Genomic DNA, 12,235 nt, shown 5'->3' with positions numbered 1-12,235 from the left:
CTTGTGCTGCTTGGTGGAGGTGGTGGTGCAGGGACAGAAGAGCAGAACTGCCCGTTCCAGGAGGGGCTGTCCCTTGAATCCTGAGATTTCCTCCCTGCTGCCCTCAGCGCACCAGAGACGGGTGACGCACCAAGGGATACCGGGGACCACAGTGCCAGGGGCAGAAGTAGGATTTGGGTATCCTCCTGTTCAGGGGTGGCAGGGATAGCTGAAAGCAGGGGAAAAACAAGCAAACACCAGCTCCAGGCAGAAGTTGAAGGCTGAAAATGTGAACACCCGCCAGCAGTGGCTCTGCCCATCCAGAGAGCAGAGAGGGTCATGTTGGTGGGAGGAGGGAGGTGCCTGGAGTCCTGCAGTCCCACCCAGCATGGGCCACCACAGCCTTCCCTTTGGCACCGGTCACCCAGCAAAATGAAAATATTTTATCCATAAATAGAAGAGCCAAGTGTTGGAAGTTAAAATCTGTCATTGCAGCCTGGGGATACCACAGTGTTGGCAGGCGGTGGGAGCAGCTGGGGCCCGTGCTGCAGGGGAGGAGCCCCCGCTCTCCTCTCACCCCCCACATCCCCCTGGGCTGCGGCTGAAGGACCAAGTCTCTGCCTGCAGCGGAGTCATGTATGCCATGGGTCCACAGGGACAATGCAGCCCCTCACGTTGTGGGGTTTTGCATACAGACAATTATTTCTGCTTTGAAATTTCTGAAAAGGAATCTAATTGTCACAATATATTTTGCTTTTGAGAGAAAGCCTGCTCTGAAAAAAAAAAGTTTGGTTTGGTTTTTCATCTTCAATTTCACATTTTTATTTTTTTCCAACTTGCTGCCCTCTCTTTGCAGCCCTCCATTGTTTTGCTTCCTTCTTCACTTTGCCATTGACAAGGAAATCCTCCCAAGTTACACCAAAAAAAAAAAAAACCCAAAACCGAAACTGGCATTCTCAGTGCATATCACAAAGTCTGTTCTTCATCACAGTTTTGTCCCCAAGAGATCATTCTGTTCTGTCTGATCATCCTACTAAGAAAGAAATAATGTGGCAGAAAAAGTGGATTATGTTCTGTTTATATGGCTGTCTGGGGGAAGAGAAGGTTCAACACTGCCTAAGTCAACATCAGTACTTAATTTTAGTAGCCAAAGAGCTTGCAGTACCTACCTCCTTTCTCAGCTCCTGCTTTGAAACAATAATCACATTCGGAGGATCCCCAACAGCTGTGGCAGCCCCCCCAATATTTGTGAAGATTACTTCTGCAATCAGGACATGCCTAGGATCAAGATTAAGTACTTCGCAGAGCCTGTGGCACAAAGAGAATGAAATTAACTTCTTACCCTATGACTAAATTACCTTAAATCATAAAATTTATAAAATTTACAAAGTACAGTCATTTCACTGAAAATCTGCAGGATAGTATTTATGTGTGTGCATGTATGTGTGTGCATTGCTAAAGTTTTATTATATGTGCTACACTAATTATAGCGATATAAATGCAAAAGAGATAATTTTTTTTTACATTTAAAATGCAATAGTTAATTGTAACAAAATTGATGCATTTTAAAAAACATTTCATTAAAAGTAATCGACTCTTATGAGAGTCAAACTACACAGAAAGTAGCGTTTCAGATTTTCAGGATCTTACAACTTTTTAAACCATGGTTCCCAGGCTACACTGACCTATGGAAAACTACTATGGGCAACGACTCAGCACCAGTTATTAACTTTCATGTGGAGAGCAGTGGCAGAGGATTGCGCAGGCAACCTATTAGCCATGAATCATCTATTAGAGACCTCAGCTTTCAGCCTACGTTTATCCAGTTTATTCTGTTCCTACTTTTCCCCTGCTCCAAAGCTTGACCATGAGCATTTCTATTTGCAAGGCAATAAGAGTAGAAAATACACACTCCTCATTATTAAACAAATCTCAAAATGTTTTTAGCAATTCAAAAATATTTAATGCTTCTTTAGTAAGAAGCTTCTTTAATAAGAAAAACTAAAATGCTTCTTTAATAGGAAGCATCTTAAAGTGCTCTGGCAAATACTGGGATTGACTCAGTAACCTCATGATCCATTTCAACTCAGAGCCCAATTACACAGAGTAATCTTCACACAGATTACTTCAATTTGCACAAATTACATTTACGCACAGATCTGCACAATCCACTCATTTCTGAAGTACACATTTGACTTTACACTTGTGCCATGGTATTAAAAGCTGAAAGTTAAAGTCACACCTAAGCTCAAGGAACAAGGAACGACTGTTTTTCTGCTCATGGCTTATTGCGCCAGTGTGTAAAGATGGAGTCCGCACTTAAATTATTGCCCCCTCTACCGAATATGGGAATGGGGGGAAGAGTGGGCAGCCAGCTTTCTCAGGATTGCTTTTGCTGTAGTGCTGTCACCTGTTTCCCTGAAGGAAGAGTTGAGCTTTACTGTTCAGTCTAAGTCTATATTATTAAAACCTACATTTCAAAAAGAGTGCATTGCACAAAAGTTTAACTTGATATACTTACACTGTCACCACCAGTGTCAATTTAAAACTCAAAAAAAACCAGTCAGATGACACATATGTCAGCACATTAAAACTCCAGAACAAAATAACTGTACAAAAATACATTATTTATTTCCCCAACAGCATAAAATTACGTAGTTAAAGGGTACTTTTTCGTACAAGTGGCCCAATCGTACCAATTGTGGTACAAGACCGCCATTGTACTTGTAATTTTAACTTCACCACTCCTTGATTTCTGAATGATTCAAAATATAACCTTTTCTGTAGCGATTCTTTCTTGTTGATTGGCCTAGTGATAGCTTGAAGAACGAACCTCTGACGTATGCCAAGAAAAGCTAAGCCCGAAGTATAAAACTATCAAAATGTGTTAGCTATGTGGTGGGATCAAACTTCTTCAGTTTACTTACCCTAGGTATATAATTTCCCACGTGAACAACCATTAGTCTTTTCCAGTTCCCAATAACAAAGCATCTTGAAAATAAGCTATAGCTAAAAAGGGGTAGTTATTAATTTTTTAATAGCTTACTACAAAATGCAGAGAGAAACAAGTACCATGTTTCACGCCTAATTAATCAAAATATTAATCCTTATATTCAGAGAGTCAGTAGGATTTTCTGCAAGCTTTATCTCCATGGCAATGGCAGCACAGTGCAACATAGTGAAGCTGTAGACAAGGGCTGAAGACAATGGCAGTAAGATAAAAATAAAAACTGACCCCCAGCATGAAGCTTTTAGAAATAGGCGATTATTCGGTTTTACTAGGTGAGATAAAATTTTATTTTAGCTTTGATAGTGATTCAGATACAAATGTTTCCGGCAGACTGAGTTTCCCCTTCTTCAGTGTTATAAACTCATTTATTATAAAACTAAAGTACTAAGTATACATTTAGTATAAAACTCCAGTACTTAAAAGGTGGCTACAAAGGCAGAGGCTCTCTCTTTACAAGGAACTACATGGAGAAGACAAAGGGCAACAAGTACAAGTTGCACTGGAAGAGATTTTATCTCAACATAAGAAAAAGATTTTCTACGGTGAGAACAATTAACCACTGGAACAACCTCCCCAGCGATGTGGTAGCATCCCCATCACTGGAGGTTTTCAAGATGCGATTGAAGAGGGCGCTAGATTATCTAATCTAGGCTCCCTTTCCCATGAAAGGTTGGGCCAGATGGTCTTTCGAGGTCCCTTCCAACCTATGATGCTTTGAAAACAGAATAAATGCTACAGTAGCTTTGCCTGTGAACAGTAATTCATGACACATTGGTGTCTGGATTTCAATCTATTCCCAGTTAGAGTTAATTCAAAATACTCTACAACACAGCTACAGAAAACTGGTGTTTAATAGTTCTGGTGTTGCTTACTGCTAGAAGTGAAATTATTGATTGGAGTAAGGCAGAGTGATCTCTTCAAAACATAATTGGACAGAAGACAAATGGAGCTTTCATTCACCAGCTGTTTCCCAATCTAGAATAAATTCCACTTGCAAAATTGGGTTTTACTGCTTTTACGCTACATTTTAAAGTGGGAACATGTCTTAATAGGACTTTGTGTACTTTAATGTGCTAATGACTGCAAACATTACATCACTCAGGATGGTTTTAAAAACAAACTAGATCTTTCTGGAGCTGTACTGGATTAACCAGATTTGCCTGGCCAGACACAGGTTAAATTCAGGTTAAACAGTGATTTATAATCACACATTGATTAAATGTAGTTGCAAATCACGTGTCATTAATTCACAGAAATCTGAAGTAATTAAATTCACTGTTCTCTATTGAGAGTTCCAAATAGATAATATCAAAATGTAGAATTAACCAGTGGCTGTACAAATGTCATGATCACCAGCAGGAAGAAAATTCAGAGTCTCATATTCCGAAAAAAAGCTTTCAGTTGAAATCTGAAGATTTTTAAATTTTTTTTGACACTGGTATTAGAAAGGATAAGAACTTCACTGAAACATAAATTGCTATGTAAAATTATATACAGATATTAGCCAGTAAAGGACAAGGCAGCTTTAATTAAAAATTTCTCCCTGCGTACATGAAAAAAACTTCCTTTACTAGGGAGCATTTAGTGCAATACGCTATTGCAGTTCAGACATGGAGACAAACCAGAATAGTTAGCTGGCAAGGCAGTATAACAGGCTTCAGATATGTGCTCACTATTAACACAAAGGGAAAAGGCAACTAATCCCTTTGAAAACGTTAGCTCTTTACTCTACTACAATAGGAGTATTTGAAGTTTTGATTTCCATTTAGATGATCAAAAAAAGTCCAAACAAGCATTTTGCACAAATGTCTACAGCTGATTGCTGGCTATAAAAGACCAAGTCCAAAACCGTAACAATAAAGTACCTTATGGTTACTGGAGTAAAGAGCAGCATAGTGGTAACGTTGTCCAAAAATGCAGAAAGAATTGCAGCAATGAGGCACAGAAGTGTAATCATGGCCCACACCTTGCCTCTAGAGAATCGATAAGCCTAAGAAAACCAAACAAATAGAAACAAAATTAAGGGACTAGATCCCTCCAGCTTAATTTCAAAAAATGATAGATAAAACAACTTCACCAAAGATGAGGCAACAGTGAGCTCAGAGCATTTAATACTCCATGCACTTCCAACAGCACTCTCTCCAATATGAATTAATTTAGCATTGAAATACTTCCTGGAAGTGGGTAAACATTTCCATCACACGGAGGAAGAAACGAGTCTGAAGACACACCATGCTCCACCTTCAGGCATGGAGGGGGCCTGTGGCAGGAGCGGGGCTGAGCCTCCACCTTCTGGCTGCGTGGCCAGGTGGGCTAACGTGGTTCAGACCTCACACCCCCTCCACACACTGAGACACATTCCCCATCCTCAGAGCAGCACTGCTGGGGCTACACAGTCTGGGCATCTATGTAGGCAGGGGTTGTGTCCACCCGTGTTTTGTTTAGGGGTTCTGTGCTCAAAGCGGGCCTCCTTGTCACTTTTTTTTTCTTTCTTTCTATCCTTCTCAAGAAAATTGAGCTTTGCAGCAGGTGAAGGAGTCCCTCACCATGGGTAATATTTGTTTTACAGCCAACCCAACAGAATCACTCTTTACATGTAATCTTTGGTTCTGCTACAATGCAAAGGTCTGTGCCATTTTTCATGTGTGATCATAAAGCTGGTGATAATTCCCATGCTTCCTCTCTCCCACCACCAGGCATAAATACAGATTCCAGTTACAGTGGATCTGCAGTCCTAGGGAAGTCAGTGGAATAGCTCTGCTTTATATTGTACGTATGCTTGTGTACCCTACTGGGGGCCTTTGCCTTTCTCCTGTAGAAACAGAATTGCCTTAAGGGCTTCCTTTCATCCCTAAGAGATTTTTCATAATTACAAGTTGACTGCTGTCATTTCTGATGTGATAGGTATACAATGCCCTAAGAAAGGATTCTTCAAAGATAGTTCTTGGTGTAACAGATCTGATTAAATACTAACTTGATTAATCCAATAATAATTAAGAGTACCAAAACAAGCCTACCTTTACTGCACAGTAGTCAAAGAATCCAGTTTCTGAAAATATGGCCACCAAAACCATCTGCCAAACGATGAAGAAAAAGAGAATAGCTTGCAACCGAATTATTCCACAAAAACAAAGTGATGGAATTTGTGATACTGACAAAAGTCCTTCTTATCTGACACAGCTCTGAGAATATGATCACCTTCATATTAGGATACCACTACAGCCTTTATGTCATTAATCAAGAAAGGCAATAAGTGTGTTTGCTTTCTGCAGTAGTGCTCCACAGAGTGCAGAAGATAGCGGCGCCAAGAATTACTTGCATTTTCCCTCATTTCTGGGAGGTTTCCTGTCCTTCCATCTTTGCCCTCAACAAATTTTTTTTTTTTTTTGCTTTCTTTTTCTGTTGGGAGGGCGGGGAGCAGGGAGCAGTGTCAAGAAACAGTAAAAGCTCAGAATGGCAACAGATAATTGTAATTTGGTCTCCGTATATTGTATATTTTTTGTTGGAGTTTAATAACACTTGGACAACTCTTTTTATCATAAATAGCTCTGGGCAAAGTGACTGAAATAATATATTATTAAAACCTAATCGGATATTTCTCCATTTCTGGTTTGCTTTTTTTTTGGCTCCAACCATAGCACTGACTAAGACAAAGAAAACCACTTTTCCAGCAGAGTGTGTTTGAGGAAGGTTTTGAGTAAACAAAATTAACTAGATAAATGAGAGTGATAATACTTGGCACTTAAACAGGTCTTTCCATTTATAGACCTCAGGATGTTTTTAGTATGTTATCAACATGATTTTACAGATTAAAAAAAAAATAGAAAAGGATCAACATTTTCAAAAGGTCCTTCAGCGGTCTGATCATCCTTCATTTTGATAAATCCCTTAAGGCCCAAATTTTCATCATAACACGTCTTGGTAAAGTACAAATAACAAAATGTTTAGAAGGGAAACATCTCTATACTGAATGAGATTATTTCTGCACATTTAGAGCAAAAGATAGGTTTTAGTTACCATTCCAAACAGCAGCGCCAGTGTCTCATAATCAATCCACTCCACCACTTTGACCATACTTGGCCTCTGCGATCAAAAAATACAATTACCAGTGAATGACACACTTAACTTGTGATTAGCTATGAAATACAAACTCCACTTAATTGATGAACCGTTTAAATAAGCTATGATGCAAATTAATAACTGTTCCTACAAGGTATACAAAAAGGACTCTTTATTATTACCATTATTACTATTATTATTATTACTAATTCAAAGTACTGCTGCCATCCTAGGTGGGTCATTATCAAAAGCCTACTTTAGGCTACTGGTTTATCTAGTTGTTCCTTAGGTAGCATTATAGAAATAAAAGATAACCGAATTATATGGTGCACCCTAGTTTCCTTTTTGATAAGAGAACAAAAGCATACCGCTCCACCTGTAAACAAACTGGAGGGAATTTAAAGGAGCATAGCAACAATGTGGTGACCAGTTATGAGAAAAACAGAGAAAATCAATCAGAGGTTTCACTAAACAGCAACTAAGAGTAAGCAGGGGGGAAACAAAAGGATTGGAAGGTGTAGGCATGAGGTGTAATTATTTAGGGTAGTACAAGGCAATGTATTTCCATTTAGGTTTGCTTGGTAACCTAACATTACTGAAAATAACACTCTTAAAGTAACTCCAAATTAAGCTGAAAATGGTTGTACTCAGCTTCCTGCAAATCAGAACAAAATAGCATCAACTGACTTTATTCTACTTTTCTTGTCTACAGCCTAGGCTGACTTTTTTTCCCCAAAATGTTTCCACATCACAAAATCTGCCCTACCATCTCTCTCTCTTAGGGAACACTGCTGTGTCATGTACACAATGACAACAGGGCAAACACTGAAATCTATGATCTCATTCCCAGAAGCAAAGTGAGCACTAACAATGTGGTAACTTACCTCCCCAACAGTAGCTAAGGCGGCCAAAGCTGCCAAAGAGCCCAGCATCGCTGCAAGGGTCCTGTGGACAATCTGCAACAAAGGGTGAGAATTGACCAGAGACTCCTTTAAATGTCTCCTTACTATTAAAAAGGAGGAGGGAAAAGGATAAAAATTTGGGTTTGGAGTTGGTTTCTTTAACTAAGTCCAGCCCACCCACCTTCAGGAAGACCTGACCAGGGAATTGCTGATTACTTTGCCTCACTATAGAATTTTATTAAAAAAAAAAAAAAAAATTCCATGCCTCTGGGAGACCCTGCTAGGAAGTCCCAACTCTGATGTCAAGGCACAGAAGGGACTTGGGCACCAGTTTCTTTCTTATATCTGCCAACGGGAGACACAAGAGGAAAGCAACTCATCTTCCCTAACTTCAGGATCAAAAAGCCTAGTCCTGTCGGCTTCCCTTCACAGCCCATGGGAAGAAGGTGTGTGCCCAGGAGGTGATCCACCTCCTTCTCTATAGGTGCTTGTTCATCTCCACTGCATACAAAGCAATTCCCAAGCAAATAGCTCAGACCTGGGCAGATGAATCCTACACATACCCAGACATACTAAGCTTTGAGTTTCCACGTCCAGTTTGTGGTCTGGGGCACAGATAAATCTGGCAAGCCTGTGTGCCTGCTTTCTGTCTCACACACACAGAGTTTTCTTCCTTCATAAAGTGGTTTTTTTTTTACATCAGCTTTTTCTCTACAAACTGTTTTGGCTTCAAGAAAGCCATATACTTCAGCTAGAATTTGCTGGACACCTTTGCTGCAGTCTCCTCAGTTCCTCAAGAGCTGTTTTTACCAGTGTATAGACTAACCCAGCCTTGAACAGTGCTCTCTCCCGTCTCTGATGTTTCTCTAGAATGCAAGGAATGCATCCGAAAATAGGATTCAAGCCTCTGACCACAAAGCAGACATTCGTTTCATACAGCAACCGTTACTACAGTATACGGACATTGGTCCAAGTCTATGTATCTAATGAATAAATGGCACTTAAAAAGCTCAAGGAGAACATATAAAAAGCATGCCCTGAAAATGTACTTTTTCCTCCGAGTGCTCATTTGTAGGTATTTAATCCACCATGTCTGGAAGAGCATAGATTGTGTAAAATAAGTCAGTTAAAGTAAGAATGTAATTAATGAAAATTGCACTACAAAAGATCAAATCTCATTAACAGCATTTACTATTAATGTGTTTAAATATTATTCAGACACAAGTCAATTATTTCTGAGATAGAAATAAGGCAGTCTAGAAATATTTCATTTGCTGCTAACTTCATAAGAAATATTTTGCTGATAAGAAACAATAGGATGTGGACATCTCAAGGCCCTCCAGCCTGCTTGTAAAGGAAAAGAAAAAAGGAAAGATTTGGCTTTGGTTTTTCCCCTTGAACATAAATTTTTAACAGTAATTATAAATAACTAAACAATTTACCAAATTAATAGAGAAATAAATACATAAATTACTAGTCTAGGAGTCAAAAGAAAAATCTGCCTCACTCTCCTATGTTTTTCTTCAAAATGCACCGGAGAATAACCGATTCATACTGAAAAAGCAGGAGATCAGACCAAGGTTTTTATGTCCTAACAACCTAAAAGTACGTAGCACAGATTACAGCTCCCACCAGCTCCCACAGAAATGTGTTTGATAAGTCACTGTTTCGTCTTTGATTTCCAGTTTCAGAGCATCGATATGAACGCACACATATGGTCCTTCTGATTCTGCAAAGGTGGGGGGCATTCGATAACATTTGACAGTTATGTGGCTGACGACAGGGTGCAGTAATTAGACTTTACGGTTCTCTCGAATAAAAGACGCAAAGCAGAGATGCCAGGGAAGGAGATCAGCTTCTTTCCAGGGCAAAGTAAGTTCAAAGGTAAGCTACCAGGGAATCCTCAGCTGTTCTCAGCCTGGAGGCTTTCTACTCATCCAATGATTACACGTGTTAGATAGCTCTTTTGCAGCTCTCAGAAAGATGTCACAGCTTTTCTGAGATTTGATTGGGTTTAGATTTTTTATGTTATTACATTTGCGTATTTCCACATAAGCATTTTTGCTGTCACCACTGTATACTTAATTGCATACATTGGGTTGACTGCATTTTCAGTTTCCAAGAGTTTGCTGTCATCGGTGGGTGAAATTTCCTTTAATTTCTGCAGAGAGACGGAAAAAAATGCTGTACAAATGCAGCCATCTGTCAGTTCCTTCATCCTAGTGATTTTTCAAGAAGGATATACAAAAGCATATCCTGAAGAATGAACAAAGACTATTCGGGTACAAAGCTCTGTTACAAAAAACTTGTCAAATGTACAACTCTTCATTCCAGCAAACTATCAAATGGAAGTTATACAGTAACATAATGCTCAGAAAACACGCTTATGTGAACTCCAAGACATGTAAATATTCAAAAGTTGAAATCTGGGGAGGTTTAGGAAAGAATGGATTACTCTTTAATCTTCTTTTCGCATAAAGCAAACCTCAAACAAATAATACATTTGTAAAGGCGTTTTTCAAAGCTTCCAAATGGCGAAGTTAAGAGATACAGGTTATAAACTGTGACACGCTTTGAATCACAGTTTCATCTAATGCACAGTCAGAGGGCATTATATTCAGTGAAATTCCATTATTATTCTTTTGGAAAATAGTACAGACGTGATCCAAACCTTTTTGAAGACTTGGAAGGAGGATGAAAATAATTTCAGGATTGATCTCAGAGTGTATCCATAAACAAAAGCTCAGGAACACAATTGAAAGAGGTCAGAAATAAATTAACATAGACATTAAGCACCAGGAAAGCTGAGAGATTTGGTGGACTTTTGACTCTAAAGACATTTTGAAAGATGAAGTAAGAAATCATCTGTACTCGTACAATCATTTTTGTGCTTGAGAAAATGCATACCTTTGTGTGTTCTCTAGTACGTGAAAACTATTACAATGAAAAAACCCCAATTCATACCAAGTTTATCTTTCAAATAGGAATTGCCTGTAAGATCAGAAATTTGGGTTGGCTGCATCAGCCTTACTGGCTAGAGTTTTCATTTTACAAGCTAGGAACAGAAGCAGAAGGAAATGATGGGCCAAAATTTATTTCTGTAGCAAGGGTGACCGAACTCAGGCAGTAAGTCTGGGGCTACAGCTCCAAGTGCTGGTCAATCTAGCCACTGTAAGAAGACTTCTGGTGTCAGAGATAACTAGTTATGACCTCCTGAAACAACTCAGACGTTTATTTCCATTTTCACCCTCTTGCATATAAATACCTCCTCACATGCTCCCATCCTCTCTGGTTCTTCTTGTTATGTCAAAGCCACACGCCAAAGTGACCTCTTATTTTCTTCTCACTCATATTCTTTCATCCCATAATCGGATCCCTACATTTCAATGACTGCCGGTTTCAGCATGTTCTGTAAAAGGCACTTCTTATAAAAGTTCCTTGCCTTATTTCCTGGAAAGGTTTCTTAAAAAAACAAGCAATGGCCATTGAGACAAAAAAGACAGAACAGACACGGAAGATACAGAGGTTTTAGTCTATCAGTTTGCATGCTAGAGCTCCCCACCTCCCAAATTAACTACAAACGTTATAATCCTCTTCGCAGAAGGGGCATCTTCAACGTCATCTTTATTTTTGTCTGAAGAATGCCTAGCAGCGCTGACTTAATGAAACAGCAAAGGATGGTGCTTGCCTTTTACAAAGGGACTGTTTATCAATACAAACTGCTACTGAAAAAAATGCAGCCCAGATTTCACTCTTTACAATGCATGACTCAGTCGTAGAGCTCACTGGTACAGGATATCGCTAGGCTGAGAGCTGAAAAGATTTTAAAAAAAGGAATGGATATCTGCAGAATTTTATATAAGTGATGAAAACACCCAAAGCTGCAACAGTGGAGGCTATTAAAAATAACATCACCAATGTAGGTGTGGTGATAACAACACCATAGGGTCATGCTATAGGATCAATTCAGAATTGGAAAGGATTAGAAAAAACTTCTATAGAGATTTTGTTTCATAATTATCTGTAGAAAGCTTGTCTCATGATTGCCTGCTGTGTGGTAAACATGATGCGCTGAAAGCTGGTTCTGTATGAGAGTTTCCATACTCTTAATTCAGGAGTTAATTTTAAGGTAAGAAATTAAAGCAATCCAAATCATTTATACCACAAGTCTTTGCACTTGATATTAATTAAAAACATACATTTCCAGATCTATAATGCAAACTGGATTTAGACAACCTATACCTTCTCCAGATTTAAATTTCTTTATCTATCTGAAAGTGCTTTG

General features: G+C 39.1%; 1 protein-coding gene across 1 annotated transcript in view; it reads right to left on the bottom strand.

The window, feature by feature from the left end:
- The window catches only part of OCA2 (OCA2 melanosomal transmembrane protein), a gene marked incomplete at both ends in the record, with an annotated part of 176,511 nt that overhangs the window by 111,464 nt on the left and 52,812 nt on the right, over positions 1–12,235 (bottom strand). Inside the window, 5 exons of the mRNA XM_082489224.1 lie at positions 1,149–1,287; positions 4,855–4,979; positions 6,007–6,063; positions 7,007–7,072; positions 7,933–8,004. Coding sequence (XP_082345350.1) covers positions 1,149–1,287; positions 4,855–4,979; positions 6,007–6,063; positions 7,007–7,072; positions 7,933–8,004 — 459 coding nt within the window. The remainder of the gene's footprint in view (positions 1–1,148; positions 1,288–4,854; positions 4,980–6,006; positions 6,064–7,006; positions 7,073–7,932; positions 8,005–12,235) is intronic.

This window comes from Vanellus vanellus, assembly GCF_965231255.1.
Source record: "Vanellus vanellus genome assembly, chromosome: 1".
Classification (NCBI taxonomy): domain Eukaryota; kingdom Metazoa; phylum Chordata; class Aves; order Charadriiformes; family Charadriidae; genus Vanellus; species Vanellus vanellus.
This window is presented reverse-complemented; position numbering and strand designations above follow the sequence as displayed.